Source organism: Mesocricetus auratus, unplaced genomic scaffold, assembly GCF_017639785.1.
Source record: "Mesocricetus auratus isolate SY011 unplaced genomic scaffold, BCM_Maur_2.0 Super-Scaffold_100024, whole genome shotgun sequence".
NCBI classification, from domain to species: Eukaryota; Metazoa; Chordata; class Mammalia; order Rodentia; family Cricetidae; genus Mesocricetus; species Mesocricetus auratus.
Genome location: NW_024429205.1, coordinates 20,267,385 through 20,283,849, shown reverse-complemented (window position 1 = coordinate 20,283,849; position 16,465 = coordinate 20,267,385). Strand labels below are relative to the sequence as shown.

General features: G+C 52.1%; 2 protein-coding genes across 5 annotated transcripts; one reads left to right on the top strand and one right to left on the bottom strand.

The window, feature by feature from the left end:
* Positions 1-1,189: 1,189 nt before the first annotated feature.
* On the bottom strand, positions 1,190-7,675 carry Tcf23 (transcription factor 23). 2 transcript variants are annotated; one of them, XM_021229235.2, is made up of 4 exons: positions 7,361-7,675; positions 5,906-6,148; positions 3,741-3,842; positions 1,190-3,565 (listed from the first exon to the last, which is right to left on the bottom strand). In XM_021229235.2, the coding sequence occupies exons 1-4, from the start codon at positions 7,577-7,579 to the stop codon at positions 3,494-3,496; spliced, it is 636 nt and encodes a 211-aa protein (XP_021084894.1). In that variant the 5' UTR covers positions 7,580-7,675; the 3' UTR covers positions 1,190-3,493. The 2 variants fall into 2 exon arrangements, with proteins under 2 accessions (XP_021084894.1, XP_005073691.1); XM_005073634.4 differs by having other exon boundaries at positions 1,190-3,842.
* Positions 7,676-11,291: 3,616 nt separating this feature from the next.
* Prr30 (proline rich 30) lies at positions 11,292-16,385 on the top strand. Of its 3 annotated transcripts, none has more exons than XM_040730742.1 (3): positions 11,292-11,519; positions 14,063-14,113; positions 14,552-16,385. In XM_040730742.1, the coding sequence occupies exon 3, from the start codon at positions 14,910-14,912 to the stop codon at positions 16,098-16,100; it is 1,191 nt and encodes a 396-aa protein (XP_040586676.1). In that variant the 5' UTR covers positions 11,292-11,519; positions 14,063-14,113; positions 14,552-14,909; the 3' UTR covers positions 16,101-16,385. The 3 variants fall into 3 exon arrangements, with proteins under 3 accessions (XP_040586676.1, XP_040586675.1, XP_005139391.2); XM_040730741.1 differs by lacking the exon at positions 11,292-11,519 and adding an exon at positions 13,660-13,978; XM_005139334.3 differs by lacking the exon at positions 11,292-11,519 and adding an exon at positions 13,660-13,984.
* Positions 16,386-16,465: the final 80 nt, after the last annotated feature.

Here is a 16,465-nt window from a genome sequence, read left to right as displayed (position 1 = left end):
AGTTGGAACCCTGAAATGGTGAAGAGGTGGACTGTTGTGAATGAGGACGTCAAAGCTGTCTCTGATGTCTTTAGTCCCACACCCTCTCACATGTACAGTTTTTGGACTTGGAATGTTGGGGATTGGACCCAGGGTAGCATCAAAAAAGCTATATCCCCAGCCCTCAGTCCTGTGTGTGTGTGTGTGTGTGTGTGTGTGTGTGTGTGTGTGTGTGTGTGTGTGTAGGTGCCCATGGAGGCCAGAGGGATTGGATGGGTCTCTTGGAACTGGAGTTGAACTGGTTATGATCCTCCTGAAGCGGTGCTGGGATTGGAAACAAGCATCATCACCACCGGGTTTTAAGACAAATTTTTTGCATTGCTCAAATAATCTGCAATGAATGTGTCTTTACAAGAATGGCACACTGTGTTTTCTTTTGAGATGCTAGGGATAAGCTAGGGCTTCACTCCTGCTTGACAGGTCCTCACTCTCCTGCCGTCCCGTTTTCCCTCCTCACTTGAGATGGGGTCCCACTCCTGCTGTACACACCCGGCCTCTTGCTCCCAACACCAGCCCGGCCTGGCAGAGACTCAAGCGGCCTCTCCTTCCTTCGGTATGTGCCTCCCGTGCCCACCCTCACCGGCTCCTCCCTGCTCTGTGTGTCCCCAGGATGGATGCCTCCAGGGTCTCCAGTATGCTTCTGGAGCAGATGAGGACTGGGGTGCAACAAGATAGAGAGACAGAAGAAGCTGAGACCTCACCTCCTGGGGTGCAGCCCTACCTACACCGTTCTGGAAGCGCAAATGCCTATAGCCTTTGCAGTTAGCCAGGATCAAATGGTTGAACTCCAGGTTCGGTGAGAGACTATTACTGGGGCTGGAGAGATGGTGGCTCAGCGGCTAGGAGCACTGGCTGCACCCACACGGCAGCTCACTCCAGTGTATAACTCCAGTTCCAAGGGCTATGAGGCTTCTTCTGGCCCTGCAGACACTGCACCCAGGTGGTGCACAGACATACATGCAAGCAAAATGCATAAAACTGAAAACATATGTGGAGAACTGAAAAAGCCACCCTTTGCCTTCATGAGCATGCGCATGCATGTGCACTCACTCTCACGCACACGCACATACATGTGCACTCTCACGCACACGTGCATTCATACACTAGCATGCATACACACACACCGCCCTGAGACACGCTCACACAGATATAACAAATCAAAGACATGTATTGATCCAGGCGTGGTGACAAACGAGGTATAAGGATGACGGTCTGGGCTTTAAGGCTGCCTTTGGCTACATAGTGATTTGAAGGTCAGTCTGGGCTACATGAGACCCAGTCTTACAAAAAAAAAATAGAAAAAGAAAAAGAGGGGGCTGAGGAGACAGCTCACTCTGAGAAGTGCTTGCATTGTAAGCATAAAGACCCAAGTTCAAACCCCAGGACCCATGTAAATGAGGCCAACTGCACAGAGATGCATGCTTGGCAGTTCCAGGGCTAAGGAGGCAGAGAGGCATGCTGGGGGCCAGCCAGTCTAACCCGTTTGGTGAGCTTCAGGCCAACGAGAGACCCTGTGGCGGGTGAGGCCCCAGTCATGTCCTGGGCTTTCCTTTGACTCCCATTGCCAGCCCCTCTAACTCCCAGGCTGACTGTGCCTTCATCCCTGCTAAGGCAAAAGAATTTCAACTTCAAAGCCAGCCTGGGCTACATGGTGAGCCATGCCAAAAACAAAACAAAAGCCCAAAACCTCCTGATGGGCTTGCTCTTCTTCACTCAATCCTCTGCCAGTTTCATCCTGTCTTTTCCACCAGGTACTGTTATGTGTCCAGCCCTGCGGGGTCTGTCAAGGTGAGGCAACAGCTTGAGTCTAGACAGGGTGGACACGGATAGTTCTAAATCAAACTCTGCTCATTCACTGAGAGATGCTCTAGGCTCTGAGGGGACTCCCGGCACATGCCAAAGCCAAGTCCCTGCCTGTCCAGAGACCAGTGGCTGGGAGGGAATTATGACCTTTTTACCCCTCCAACTCACCCGGGGAGATGCTGCGATTTGGTTTTAAAAATAGAACCCCCAGGCTGGACTTTTATGGTCTTGTGAAGAATGCTGCTCTTGCCCTCCCACACCTGGTCCTTGCCCCTGCCTGGCCCCGTCCAGCTGCCCGCATCAGCTCCGTGCAAGTTCTCAGGGTCTCTTAGCAGAAATGTGGGACCAGGCAGATTTATGCGTTTGGCCTTGGCTGAGGCCTTCTGCAGTGGCTCCCAGCCACAGCCCAGCTGTTCTCCCCATCCATGCAGCTCAGAATGGGACGTTCTGTGTCTTCCAGCTCCACCACAGCTCTCTGAGTCACACACCCCCCAACCCCCTTTCCCCGGATGTCCTGGTCAGCCCTTTGGAGGAGCAGACCCAGTCCCTTCCAGCCTGCCCAAGCCTCCACCCAACTCCGATCGCCCTGTTGGGACTCTAGTTGGCCTCGGATACTGAAGTTTGACAGGAAGGCTGTTCTTCCATGTCTAGACCTCAGGGGCCAATCTGACGACATCTGACTTGGAAGACCCATCTCATTGCATGCTTTGTCCTCCAATTATTTTGTCAGGGCCAAGGACAATCGTTGCTAAAGCTATAGCAAATTTTTGACACCCTGTACTAGGACTCTGGGTGAGCCTGGGATGTCAAAGCATTGGTGAGAAGTTGGCCTTGGTAACTGATTTCTAGAACTGTGTAGATTATACCAAACCAAACGAAGCCCCAATCCATGACAGCATAGAAAGCACGCTAAAGCCCACCTTGTCTCGTATTCCCTTGAGGTGAGGTTTCTAACAACAGAAATGAACATTGTGGCTGTGGTCCCACGAGAAAGACATGCATGCTCTGTTTCAGGCCCTTCAAGGCGATAGCTGAGCATCGGTGACACCCTTTGTAGGCAGGGCTGTGAGTGGCTGCCTCTTTGAGTGAAAGTAGAGATGCCTTTGGGATAAAATGATCTCCCCCCAGACAGCCAGGACCAGCTAAGTTCCCATGGAATGTCAGCCATGTAAGTGTGATGGCTTCATCTCTAGACAGAACTCGTGCTAGGGAAAAATGAAAGGGTGCAGGGCCCCGGTGGGGGACGTGGTGATGGGGGGCAGCTGGAGAGACCATAACCATAACCCAGGGACAAGGACCCTAAATTCTGCCTCTTTGATGTTGAGTAAGCATCTTGTAGGGCAATTAAAAAAAAATCACCCCCCATTCTTCAGCCTCCTCTCTGGGTTTGTTACCGTGTGACCTGGAGACGTTCACACTTACTGCTACCAAAAGCCCTTCATGTTCTCAAGATACCCACAGAGCACCTGGGGCTGCCGCTTTCCAGCCTCCCCCGCCCGCGCCAGCCGAGTAATTTCTGTCTTTCTGCTGGGTGAAGAGGCCTAGGAAAGACAGGGGAGGGTGATTCCCTAGCTTAGAACCACGCCACGCACTTCGCTCTTTCACTTCCTGTCACCACCGTAGAAGTGCCAGGAATGTCCCCTTCCAAGAGTCAAAGGTGGAGGTCTTCATCCTGGGTCCCCTCCGTCCTCTCTACCACTGACGTCACCATTGCTTCTTCTGCCTGCCGGAAGGAAGCAGAGCCTGGGCTTGAGAGCTGAGCCCCGAGTCAAGGCCGAGAATCAGGGGGGAAGACAGGTCCTTCAGCGAGACTCACAGTCTTGAGAGCGCGCTGGTCATTTGCTACCCGGGTCAGAGAGGAGGAGGATATCTGTGTCTACAGAGACCTGGGCCCCCACCTGTTCGTCCCTGGTTCTCTGGCTGGCAGCGGTGGCTGGAGTGGAATCCAGGCTGGAGCAGCCCAAGCCTCCTGCATAAAGACGGGATCGCATGGGCCACTTCTGAAAAGACATAAACGGGAAGTTGTTAACACAGCTACTGCGACTCTGAGTAGCCCAGAACCATTACGATCTCAGGTCTGGCACCCCCCCCCCCCCCGTTTGGCATGTCCCTCGATTATCACCGTTTTAGACAGTCTCCCCACTCCCTGGCAGAGGCACAGGAGGAGCCCGCCCAGGGCAGTGGGGACCTCAAGAGGAGCCGGACTTGGTGGGGGAATAGGTAGGCAGGCGCTCTGCGCCAAGCGGTAGGAGAGGTAGCAGGGGGTGAGGACGGGGCTCTTCAGCTCACATCCTGTGAGGATTTCAAGGTCTCCCTTTAGGGAACAAGGGAGGTTTTAGAAAATGCAGGGATAGCTGGGCAGTGGTGGCGCACACCTTTAATCCCAGCACTCGGGAGGCAGAGGCAAGCGGATCTCTGTGAGTTTGACGCCAGCCCAGTCTACAGAGTGAGTTCCAGGATAGCCAGGGCTACACACAGAGAAACCTTGTCTTGAAAAATGAATGAGTGAATGAATGAATGAATGAATGAACAGGCAAGGATTACTCTGCTCAGTCTGTCTTCTCTATCAAATCCCTCTTGGGGGCTTGGTGCCCCTCCAGTAATCTGCAGAGTTCTAGACCTAGGCTCTCTTCTCTCCTTCTCCCCTTCCCTCGCCCTCCCTTCCCCTCCCCACCCGCTCCCCTCCCCCTCCTGTTTGCTCATCTACTACTCATAAGGGCTCTATATTCACCACCATTTTACACATAGGAACCTTGCTGTGTTACCCTATGGCCCTGTGCCCAGAGCTAACTTTAGCATTTTAGACTGACCCCATTTAATCTCAGAAGTTTGTATTTCAGCTATGTTCTCAAGAAACAAACACTTAAGTTTCAAGACACTTCAGGAGAAGAGTATGTATGAGGAAGAGACGATAAAAAGTGTCCATCATAACAAATAGAGTGGCCATGTGGCTTAGTTGGCAGAGTGCTTGGCCAGAATGCTCCAAGTCCTGGGTTCAGTCCCCTGCCTGTGTAAACCGAGTGTGGTTGCACAGGTCTGCAATCTGAGCCCTCAGGAAGGTGGAGGCAGGAGGAACAGAAGTTCAAGGCGATCACTGGCTACATACCAAGTTTGAGGCCAGCTTGGAATATATGACATCGTGTCTTTAAAAAAAAGTGATTTCTTTAGAGGACAAAGGCTGCCCTTATTCCTTTATGATACTGCAAGGTCTTTTTTAATTTTAATACAGTCTTGCTACATTGCCAGACTGGAACTTGCAATCCCTCTGCCTCAGTTTCCTGAGTACTGGGACTACGAGTGTGGCTCACCATACCTGCCTCACAGTACACACTCTACACGGGGCCCTTTGAAGCACCTTGGGGCCTTTCGTGGTGGCCGAGGAGAGGCCAGCGGTCAGATGCCCAGGTTCAAACTGACCCGGGCCCATTGCCCTCCCTCCCTTGGGTCTCCTGCCCTTGGGTCTCCTCGTCTGTAAACATTCCTTTGGTTCCTGCAGGGCCAAGAGATAGGAATGCTCTAAAGCTCTGTCTCAGCCTCCAGCTTATCTTTAGCATCCAGTCACAATGACTGTTACTGCCGGGTGGCCATTGCTAATTATCCTTTTCATTCATAATTATTATTAACAATACTTTTCATTCATTTTGTACTCCAGTAGAGATGGTCGGCTCCTTCCTTGCTTCCTGCAGTGCAGGAAAACTGGGTATGGGCTTGGTATGGTGCATACCGGAAGCCCTCCAATCTGGGAGCCTCAAGAGCACTGTGGTTTTAGGGTGTAGTTCTCCCAAACAGCAGATGTCTGCAGCAGCAGTACTCAGAGCAGAAAGGCAGGTGTCACTCGAGAGGATAAAGCTGCTCGGAGATAGAGGACTCTCCTGGGTTCTCCAGGAACCCGCTCCTCTCTTCCCCCGACACCAAGAATCTCAGAGTGTCCCCCTCCTCCTGAAGCAATCACACTCCCATGAGCCAGCCTCGGTCCTTCTCCTGAGAGAACAGGAAGAAAATGACCCCAACTCCCATTCCCCTCTGCGAGGTTCCCCACCAAGTCCCTAGGCCAGTGACCTACCTTGAGGGGATGTAAGTACCGGAGTCCACGCAGGAAGGGCGGCCAGGCAGGGCCGGGCAGCTCGTGGCCGAGGGTTTGGGTGAGGTGGGCTATGTAGCTCGTGGCCAGCACCAGCACGTCCAGCTTGGAAAGCTTGGTGTCAGGTGGCACGGCGGGCAAAGCAGCCTGCAGGGCCAAGAAGGCCTGGCGCAGCGTCCTCACCCGGCTCCGTTCCCGAGCTGCATTCTCAGGGCTGACTTCACTCTGCAGAAGGGGAGGCCCAGGGCTGGCTTCACTCACTCTGCAGAAGGGAGTCCCATCTAAGCCTGGCCTCGGCTTCACTCTGCACAAGGGGAGTCCCATCTAAGCCTGGCCTCGGCTTCACTCTGCACAAGGGGAGTCCCATCTAAGCCTGGTCTCTTGTTACTGTTGCTGTTGTTGGGACAGTCTCATGCAGCCCAGGCTGGGCTTGAACTCCCTGTGTAGCCCAGGATGACCTTGAATTTGGAATCCTCCTGCGTCTATTTCTCAAGAGCTGGGACGGTAGGGGTACACCACCATGCCTAGTTGGCCCTGACTTTTGGGGCCCATTAGTGCCATGTCATCTTCTGGAGCTAATGGGATTCCCTGGTTTTAAGCCATGCCCCATAATAGAAATGAAGGGAGCCTGGGTTGGGGTCAGATGACAGGAAGGTGGCAACACTGGGCTCAGACCCCCAAGAGTCCCAGCTACTATTCCATCAATATCTGTTCCACTGCCAAGTCTGGCTCCTGCTTATCAGGGTTCCCTGGGGGCCACAGGGAGCACAGAGCCCCATGCCTCCTGCTTAGCTGACTTGTGACCCAACTTTTGATCCTGAGGTGAAGAGGTTGCCATGGTAAAGAGAGAAGGACTCTGCACTAAGAGTCAAAACACACAGTCCTGGGCTGGGGATGTAGCTCAATTGGACTGTTTGTTTAGCATGCATGAGGCCCAGAGTTCAGTCTCTATCACGGTATAAACCAGGAGTGCTGACACACTAGGGGTGCTTGGCACTTGGAATGTGGAGGCAAAAGGTTAAGATGTCCAAATTCTAGGCTACAGAGGAAGTTTGAGGCCAGCCTAGGCTACATGAGACTGCCTCAAAAATAAATAAACAAACAAATAAGTAACAACAACAACAACAAAACTCAGTCTAGGTCCTCTGCCGATGGCGGCTGGCCAGGGATACTAGGCAATTCACATCCCTCTTCAGGGCCTGAGTTTCTCAGTAGAAATTACTTAGATCAACCCTCTGAGCTGTGCTCGATGGAGCTCTGACCTGTCCTGCTCACCTCAGCGTGGCACCATGGGTCTAAGGAGCCAGAACCCTGCTCTTGGGCGGAACCATCAAATACCAACCAGGCTTTTGCCCTCAGAGATGGCAGAGATGGTGTCTCACTGCCCTGCAAACCCTTCCTTCCCCAGCTCCCTCCTCTAGTCCATCGTGTCCTTACCCTGCCATGAGCTGTTCCCTTAGCTCTGGTCCCTCGAGGGGCAGCGGTGGCTCTGCTCGACCTGTGATCATTCCACCTGGTGTTGTCCCACAGCTCCTGCCTTGTCCTGCTGAGGCGGCTCCCCTTCCTGTCAGTGCCTAGAAGCAACCCTGCTTTGGCCTTAGTCTGGCCATGCCCCGCTCTTGGCATGGCTGGTACCCCTGTGGCCTCCTGTGACATGCCACTCTCTTGAGGTCTGGGGCTATAGCCCCTAGAGCAGTAATCCAGAGCCTGAGGGAGTCCTCGGGCTCAAGCTGGCCTGGACAGGCTGGCCATCCAGCCTGCAGGGTCTGAATCTGAAGAAGCCGGCGCCAACTCAATCCTTCACTCCTCTCTCTGGGAAAACTGCCCACCCGGCACAGCCCCCGCAAACAGCCTCTGCCTGCCTCCCATCCCAGCCGAGAGGTGGGGGTGAGGCATGCCGGGAGTGACTGAGCCCCAGGAAAAGACCCATGCCAAGAAGGCCGGACGAGGGGCAAGAGGAGAGTGCCCTTCCACGCCATGACTGACCCTAACACAGTACTGACCTACCGCTTCAGGTTTGGGGCTCTGGGTCTCCAGCCCCTGAGTCAGAAACGGTCAACATGTGTCTCATGTGTCTCGCAATGGGCTTTCTTCCTCCCACCAAAAACCTGTGACAAGGCGCTACTCCCCACCCCCCAAGCATGCTTCCCAATTCCAACTTGGTGCTTTGTTTTCAAGATTCCAGGAGAATGATGCCATCTTTAGGGCTCTATCCTGCCCCACCATCAACCTGCATCCCTGTTTGATTGGCAGGACCACAACCTGGCTAGTATCCTAGTAACACTTTGATGTTCCTAGCACACTGTGCATCTGCACTTTATATGAATATCTTATTTTTTCTCCAGAGCAACCATAAAGAAAAGAGATTGTGTGTGTGTGTGTGTGTGTGTGTGTGTGTGTGTGTACCTGTGCACAAGCATGTGGAGGCAAGAAGTCAACTTCAAGTGTTTTTCCTCAGGTGCTGTCTACCTCATTTAAACTTTTTTTTTTCTTTTGGTTTTCCGAGACAGAGTTTCTCTGTATTGTTTTGGAGGCTGTCCTGGAACTCACTCGGTAGACCAGGCTGGTCTCGAACTCACAGAGATCCGCCTGCCTCTGCCTCCCGAGTGCTGGGATTAAAGGCGTGCACCACCAACGCCCGACTTCATTTAAACATTTTTAATTAAAATATAATCACATCACTTCCCCACACACATTCTCAGACAGAGCCTCTCACTGGGACCTGGGCTTGCTGATTAGGCTGGGCCAGCTTGCCCGTGAAGTTTCAGAAAGCCTTCTGAAAACAATGCTTGCTTCTGATGGGGGAAACTGCAATGTGGGGGGACGAAATAACTTGACTGTCTTTGCTTTGCTTTGTTTGAGACAATGTTACGATGGCCAGAAACTTGTTACATAGCCCAGGCTGGCCTTGAACACACAGCTGTCCTGCCTCATCTCCCGCTTGCTGCTGGGATTACAGGACAATGCCAAATCTAGGAGGTAGTGAGGCTAGAGGTGCTCGTGGGTTGAAGGGAAAGTTCTTAGCTTTCAGTGCAAGCTTCTCTTTCCCAGAAGGGCCTTCTTCCAGAAGCATCCATGCAGAGCCCTTTAGAAGCTGGATCTGGCCAGAGCGGAGGCTAGATTTACAGAGATACCACAACAGCCCTGAGCACACAGGAGTCCTTTCTCTCCTTGGGAGCTCACTCATTAGGGAAGGAGAAAGGTCTCACCCTGACTTTGCCAATCCTGGTAGAATCCATAGACTTTAAGGACACAGTGTAGGAAGAAAACAGTACTAAAGCCACACGATAGCAGCATGGAGAGAGACTGTACCTAAGTATGTTGTTGGAGTCAGGTGACCTGAATACCTCCAAAAGGCTTCCATACTGTCAGTGCCAACCCCTTGGGAGGGCTACAAAGTCATAGTCATGCAACCTGCAGCCTCTCAGACTCCTACCTCAGAGACACACCCTCAGTGGAGGAGCTACCCAGTGACAAGCAGTGTCACAGGCTGAGGCTGAGGAGATGTGCAATGTGGCAGTGTTTGCTGAGAGTGCTTGAGGTCTTGAGTATGATTCCCAGCACACAGAGACACACACTCACACACACACTCACACACAGACAGACACAAACACAGAGACACACACTCGAGCACACACACACTCACATATGCACACACTCACACACAGACACACACGCATACAGACACACAGACACATGCACTCAGAGAGAGAGATCATACATGGTAAGAAATAGAACACACAACAGAGAAAGAGAGGAGAGCACACAGACACAGAGAGAACACATACACACAAAGACAAAGAGAGAACACAGAGAGAGAGGCCGATCGAGACACACAGGTGGGCAGAGCAGAGAGATAGAAAACAGAGACAGGAAGACACTTGGGAGGCTAAGACAGGATCACCTCAAGTTTGGGGCCAGCCTGGGCTATAGAGTGTGAGGCTCTGTTTAAAGAAGGGAAAGAAGGAAGACAGACAGAAAGAAAGAAAAGGGCAAGCAGAAGATTGCCTCAATTTGGGGGCAGCCTGAGCTATATAGTGTGTTTCAGGACAGCCTAAGAATCTTTTCCCCAAGCCGGGCATCGGTGGCGCACGCCTTTAATCCCAGCACTCGGGAGGCAGAGGCAGGTGGATCTCTGTGAGTTTGAAGCCAGCCTGGTCTACAGAGTGAGCTCCAGGACAGGCTCCAAAGCAATACAGAGAAAGCCTATTTTGAAAAACAAAACAAACAAACAAAAAAACAGTGAGTTGACTGTGCTCAGTAGTAAGGGGTGGAAAGTGACTGGGACTCCTCGAAGCTGTCCTCTGACCACACGTGCGCCTCACTCTCCCTCTCACACACATAAAAACAAGACATAAAAGGGAAGCAAGGGTGACAGGTCAAACTCTCTTGGCCAACTACAATTAGCTTATTCATCCATCCTCTCAATAACTCTCTGCAGGTTTCAGAGTAGAACGTTTAAAAGAAATAGAACATGATGTTCTCAAGCCTGGAGTTGGAGGAATTTGGGTGGGAAGAGTATGTGGCAGATAATATCTACAACAGGAAATGACCATCGAACCAAAACAACTGCATTACAACCTGGATGCCAAATGCTTAGGGAACTTCCTTTCACTTGCTCAGCAATTTTTTTTTCAAGACAGGGTTTCTCTATGAAGCCTTGGCTGTCCTGGAACTAGCTCTGTAGGCCAGGCTGGCCATGAACTCACAGAGATCCACCTGCCGCTGCCTCCTGAGTGCTGGGATTAAAGGCGTGCACCACTACTGCCCACCATACTCAATATTATTTTTTTTACAAGACAGGGTTTCTCTGTATTGTTTTGGAGGCTGTCGGTGCAGCCTGGCCTCGAACTCTTAGAGATCCGCCTGCCTCGGCCTCCCGAGTGCTGGGATTAACGGCGTGAGCCACCACCGCCCGGCCTCAATAATATTTTAATAACAGTAATTATAACACAAAATAAGAGAAGTGGGGTCACTGTGAATTCGAGGCAGTGTGAACTGAGTTTCCCTAGTCATTCTTCATTCTCCCAGTGAGAAGTTCTGTTTCTTCTGACGTTTCTGAAACCAAATGTGGGGTGTTTTCTGACACAGATTCTCCAATTCTCCAGACACCAACTGGGTGTCCAACAATTCAGGGAAATTCCAGGACCATGCACCCATAGATCAAAGGGACAGATCCCAAGGGATTGTCAGATTACAGCTTTGAGTCATGGGCAACCTGCACTTCTAAATAACCGCCTGTCAATCAGAAGTTCCCATGGCTTCCTCTGTCCATCTGACAGAGCATCTCACAGAACTCGGGCTTCCAGCTTCCTTAGAGTTTCTCTTTTGTCATAAAGTATAGAACCCAGGAACAGGCAAAGGGAAGAGAGGTGGAGGGCGAGGTAACAGGAGGGATGCCAAGCTTCCTTGCCCTCTCTGGCACACCATCCATCCATCCAGCACCTCCATGAGATCACCAACACAGAAGTTTTCATTGAACCCTATTGTTTAGGGTTTTTTATTTTAGTGAAGATTCCATCATACAGGCACAGTGATTACACTATTGGTCATTGGTGACTTAATTCAGAGTCGAGTTCCTCTCTCCTCCCTCAAGGTCAGTAAATAGGGCTGAAATTTGTGTCCTTCTAATCACCTGGTTTGATCTTCTGAATATAAGTTCCCATTGTTATGCTGACTCTGGGTCCCTGGTAGCATAAATTCATGACTGGGGTTCATTATGAATATTAAAAGAGAGCAAATATTATAAGAACAATCTTCAAATTATGGTCCTCATATCCCTAGAACATGAACACTTTCCAAAACATCTTAAATAGTGGAGTGACCAAATAGCCCAGTTTATCTGGTATTTTGTGGGTCTGTGTGCCGAAAGTCAAGTCTTAGTCCTGGTGGTGAGGCCTCAACCTCTATCTTCCTTCCTTCCTAAAACCGATATGGCTGTAGTTTTTAATAGCTTGCCATTTCTACTACATCCCCTTTGAAAACCACCCTTCACCCATTGTGTGTGTGTGTGTGTGTGTGTGTGTGTGTGTGTGTGTGCGTGCGCGTACAGGGGAGGAGTATGGAGGAGAGGCTACGTGTACCCTTGTGTGTGTGCAGAGCTCAGAGGTCAGTGTCCGGTGTGTCTATATATTGCAGTCCTCCTTATTTCTATTTATGGAGTTTCTTACTAAACCTGGAATTCACCATTTCAGCTAGGGTGGCTGGCCAACAAGCCTCCAGTATTCACCTGTCCCTGTCCCTGAGTGCTGGGGACTTAGAGATGTGAGCCTCCGTGTCCAGGTTTAATGTGGGATCCCAGTTCATGCTTGCACAAGCGTCCAGGTTTAATGTGGGATCCCAGTTCATGCTTGTATAAGCGTCCAGGTTTAATGTGGGATCCCAGTTCATGCTTGCACAAGCGTCCAGGTTTAATGTGGGATCCCAGTTCATGCTTGCACAAGCGTCCAGGTTTAATGTGGGATCCCAGCTCATGCTTGCACAAGCGTCCAGGTTTAATGTGGGATCCCAGTTCATGCTTGCACAAGCGTCCAGGTTTAATGTGGGATCCCAGCTCATGCTTGCACAAGCGTCCAGGTTTAATGTGGGATCCCAGTTCATGCTTGCACAAGCGTCCAGGTTTAATGTGGGATCCCAGCTCATGCTTGCACAAGCGTCCAGGTTTAATGTGGGATCCCAGTTCATGCTTGCACAAGTGTCCAGGTTTAATGTGGGATCCCAGTTCATGCTTGCACAGGCGTCCAGGTTTAATGTGGGATCCCAGCTCATGCTTGCACAAGCGTCCAGGTTTAATGTGGGATCCCAGTTCATGCTTGCACAGGCGTCCAGGTTTAATGTGGGATCCCAGCTCATGCTTGCACAAGCGTCCAGGTTTAATGTGGGATCCCAGTTCATGCTTGCACAGGCGTCCAGGTTTAATGTGGGATCCCAGTTCATGCTTGCACAAGCACTTTGCTATCTCGCCAGCTTCACCTTCCCCAGATTTACACAAGCCACGCCTCTTACTCACTCCTAATTTTATTATGGTGAATTATTTGGTGTGACAATGCTTCCGGGCACCAAAAAAAAAAAGAGAGAGAGACAATAAAAAAATACCCATTGGGGCCAGCAAGGCGGCTCAGCAGATAAAAGCATCTGTTAATTCCCAGGACCTACATGGTGGAAGGAGGGGACCAACTGTCCCCTGACTCCCACATGCGTGCTGTGTCATGTGAGTGCCCATGCACATACAATGAGTAAATGAACAAAAGCAAGGCTGGAGAGATGGAGCATTGGGGGCTCTTGCAGGGGACTGGAATTCAGTTCCCAGCACCTGTATCTCGCCACTCACTCCTGCTGTCCAGCTAAAACTCTAGCTCCAGGAGATCCAACACCCTCTTTAGGCTTTCAGGAGCACTTGAACACATACGACATACACTTACACAGACACAAACACATACATCTAAATAAACAACATCTTTAAAAACAGCTATTAAAACATACAGTAATATTCCAAGGACGACAGGGTATGGAACACAGCTACTTTCCTGGAAAGCGAGTCCCCTGGGGAGTGATCAGAGGAAGAGGCAGAGCTAGGTTTGTGGGTATACATCCAACAATTCTGTCTACCTGACAATTTTACCAAAACAGCCTTTGCACACACGGTCCCTGAGAGAAAGATCCAGAGCGTTGAGGGGGTGGGGTGGGGGGACAGAACCCATGATGTCATTATGACCTCTGTGACATAGGTTTTTGATGTTGGAGAGAGCTGCTTCCAGGGAAAGAGCCCCTCAGCTCCCACTGGGGGCGGCACTGCCGCCCCTTAGGCAAAGCCTCTATCTCTTGGAGCTCACTCTACTGCCGCTGCCACTGTGTCTGATAATCATCCCAGCCAAGGCCAGGCTGCGTGAGAGGGACACCAGTGTGAAGGGTGACAAGAGCTTAGGGGAAGCCAGTATGCCAGGAAATCAGGATGGCTACAAAATCTGTGTGTCAGGATAGAAAGGCAAAAGCCTGAGCCACACAAGTTCTCCGGTTGAAAACGGACGGAGCACACCTCTCAGACTGGAATTCTGGGTCAGGGTCTGTTGAGGAGGTCAGAGGCTGGAGGCAGAGGGGCCTGGTTGATAGACTGTCTTGTGACTCTGCTCTCTCTCCCAGGTCCCCTTTTTGATGACGTGTCTTGCGAAACAGCGGAAGGAATCCACATTGGTAAAACCCCACCTTGGCCCCTACGCCCTGAGCTGCCTCTTTTGACTCTGTCCTATTCAATACGCCCTGAGCTGCCTCTTTTGACTCTGTCCTATCCTATCCACTTCACTCTTTTGCCTACTCTAGAGCATCTTGCCAGGTTTTCTGACCTCAAAGGTGACAAACAGCTAGTGACTTTGTCATTTTGAGGCAGACTCATGCAACCCAGGCTGGCCTTGATCTCCTGTGTCCCTGCTGGGATACAGGGGTGTGCCAGCACGTCCCGTTTCTGTGCAGTTGGGGATCAACACCAGGACTCCATGCATGCTAGGCAAGCAGTCCTCCGAAGACCTCACATCCGGGGTCTCGATGAGCTCACACTGGAACAGAAAGCCCGAAACAGAGTTCAGAAGTGGACCGGTCATTCCAACACCTTGACCTCTGTCTTTTTCTCTGCAGGTCCTACAGCCTGTGTCTTCCTCCGGGTTCCACCCACATAGCTGCAGTCATCCCTCGGCTCCCAGGGACAGCTCTCATTCCCCGTTTCTGTACATCCCTAGCGAACGCCTAAGAACCGTGAAGAGACAAGATTAGATGGAAGCTCTGGACTGAGCACGCCAGAGTCAAGTAGAAGAGGCTTCGCGTCCCCTTGGCCTGCTGCTGACGCCTGTGGCAAAACCAGGCAGCAGCCAGGCCAGGGCAGGAGGAAGTCTTGATTACCAGCCGCAACTGGCCTCAGAGACTCCCCACGCTGACTTGTTAGGTTTCCAATCACTGGTCTTGTTGCCCCACCCACTTTTCCCCTGTATTCAAGGCAATGTTGCCTCAAAACAAGGACCAGGCGCTGCTACGGAACACAGTGCCGCCAGGGGGTCCCCCTCAGGTCCTCTCACAGTTTGTGAACGCCCCTCTATCCAACTTAGCATCTCTCTCTCCCCACCAGTCCCTCCCTGCCTCCCACCTTCCTTTGCCCTCTCCCACACAGGCCTGTTTCCCCTTCTCTCCTCTGCCACAGTCCCACTCTCCCGGGTCTCACTTCTTCTCTTCTGACTCCAATTCGGACTTTGTTCCTCTCCCATACTCTTCCTCTCTCCCAAGCTCCCCCACTTTTTTTAACCAAAACTACACTTGCCTTCCCTCTCCACACTCATCCTCTCCCCCGAACTACCAGCTGTGCCTCTCCCCTCCTCTTACCCACTCCTCCTCCTTTTCCCAGGCACAAAATTTCCCTTCTGGCTCTTGCCAGTCTCCTGCCCAGCTCCAGGACGTTAACAGCCCCACGATCCAGGAAGCTAATAGCTCCACGATCACTTCCCCCAGCCCCAGCTCACTGCCTCGAGGGATTCCCAGTAACAAACAAACATGGCAGTGGCCTCAGTCCACAAACACCAGGTCCCCTGGGGAGGCAGGGGGATGCGTGGCAAGCAAGGTGGACCCTGCAGAATTCAAGGACCCAGGGGCCCTCGCCCGAGCCCTAGTCGTCCATGTGGGGCATCGCAGAATTGCACGAGACCTGCAGTTGCTGTTTCTGCAGCGCCTGTGGCTAGGCCCCACCCACCAGGCCCCGGTGGTAGAGTACCCCGTCTGTCTAGTGTGCCTCCAGCCCCGCACCCCATCTTGCCCCATTCCCAAGTACAAGACAGGGCCAAGGCTGGTGGCTTTCCCTCAACTGCTAATGCCTTGTACCCAGGGCCAGGATTCGGGGCCTCTCCGCATAGGCATCGGCTTCGGCCTCCGCTTGCCTCGGGGACAGGCCAAGGCCTTGCATTTGCTGCCAGAAAAAAGGCAGCAGGAAGCAAGACCTCAGGGAGAGGTCCTCCGGAGTCAAACTCCAGCAACCCAGGCACCAGCAGCTCAAGTCACAGGGACGCTCTCCCAAGCCGGGAGCTTCAGGTCTGCAGGCCTCCAACCACCAAAACCCAACCAGTTTTCCATGCCTCCACCTCAGGCACCAAGACAGCCCACTGCCTCCCCAAAGCCCAGGCCTTCTCCTGCCCCAAAGATGTAGGTGTCTCCAGAATCTATTCTTCGAAAGTCGCCATCTTAATTCCAGAGCAGCGCAGACCTTCTGGAACACCCCCTCCAAACCCCACCCTCCCCATCAGGTCTTCTCAGACCTTGGGAAGCCACAGAAACACCTTGAAGGGCTGGCTGGCAGGAGGCCAGGTGTGCTCTCCAGCCCTGAACCCTGGGAACCCCTTGTGGAGTCTGCTCTCCCCTGGTTGAAGAGGACCAGAGGCACCCAGGGCCCCATTCAGCCTTCAGTGTATCCAATAAAGCCTAACCCTGAGAATTTTGGGTTTGTGTCCTGCGCCCACATCGTGGAATCGATGGCTCTGGGATAAGGCCGGTCCTGGACAAGGCTGCAGGGAA

Excerpts from the sequence above, each read along its gene's own strand:
- Tcf23 (XM_021229235.2), bottom strand. The coding sequence starts at position 7,579 with ATGTCACAGGAGGCCACAGGGGTACCAGCCATGCCAAGAGCGGGGCAT. Across the intron at positions 3,843-5,905 it reads GGTACTTACATCCCCTCAAG|AAGTGGCCCATGCGATCCCG; the intron begins GTAGGTCACTGG and ends ATGTCTTTTCAG. Across the intron at positions 3,566-3,740 it reads AGAGAACCAGGGACGAACAG|GCAGAAGAAGCAATGGTGAC; the intron begins GTGGGGGCCCAG and ends TCCTTCCGGCAG.
- Prr30 (XM_040730742.1), top strand. The coding sequence starts at position 14,910 with ATGTTGCCTCAAAACAAGGACCAGGCGCTGCTACGGAACACAGTGCCG.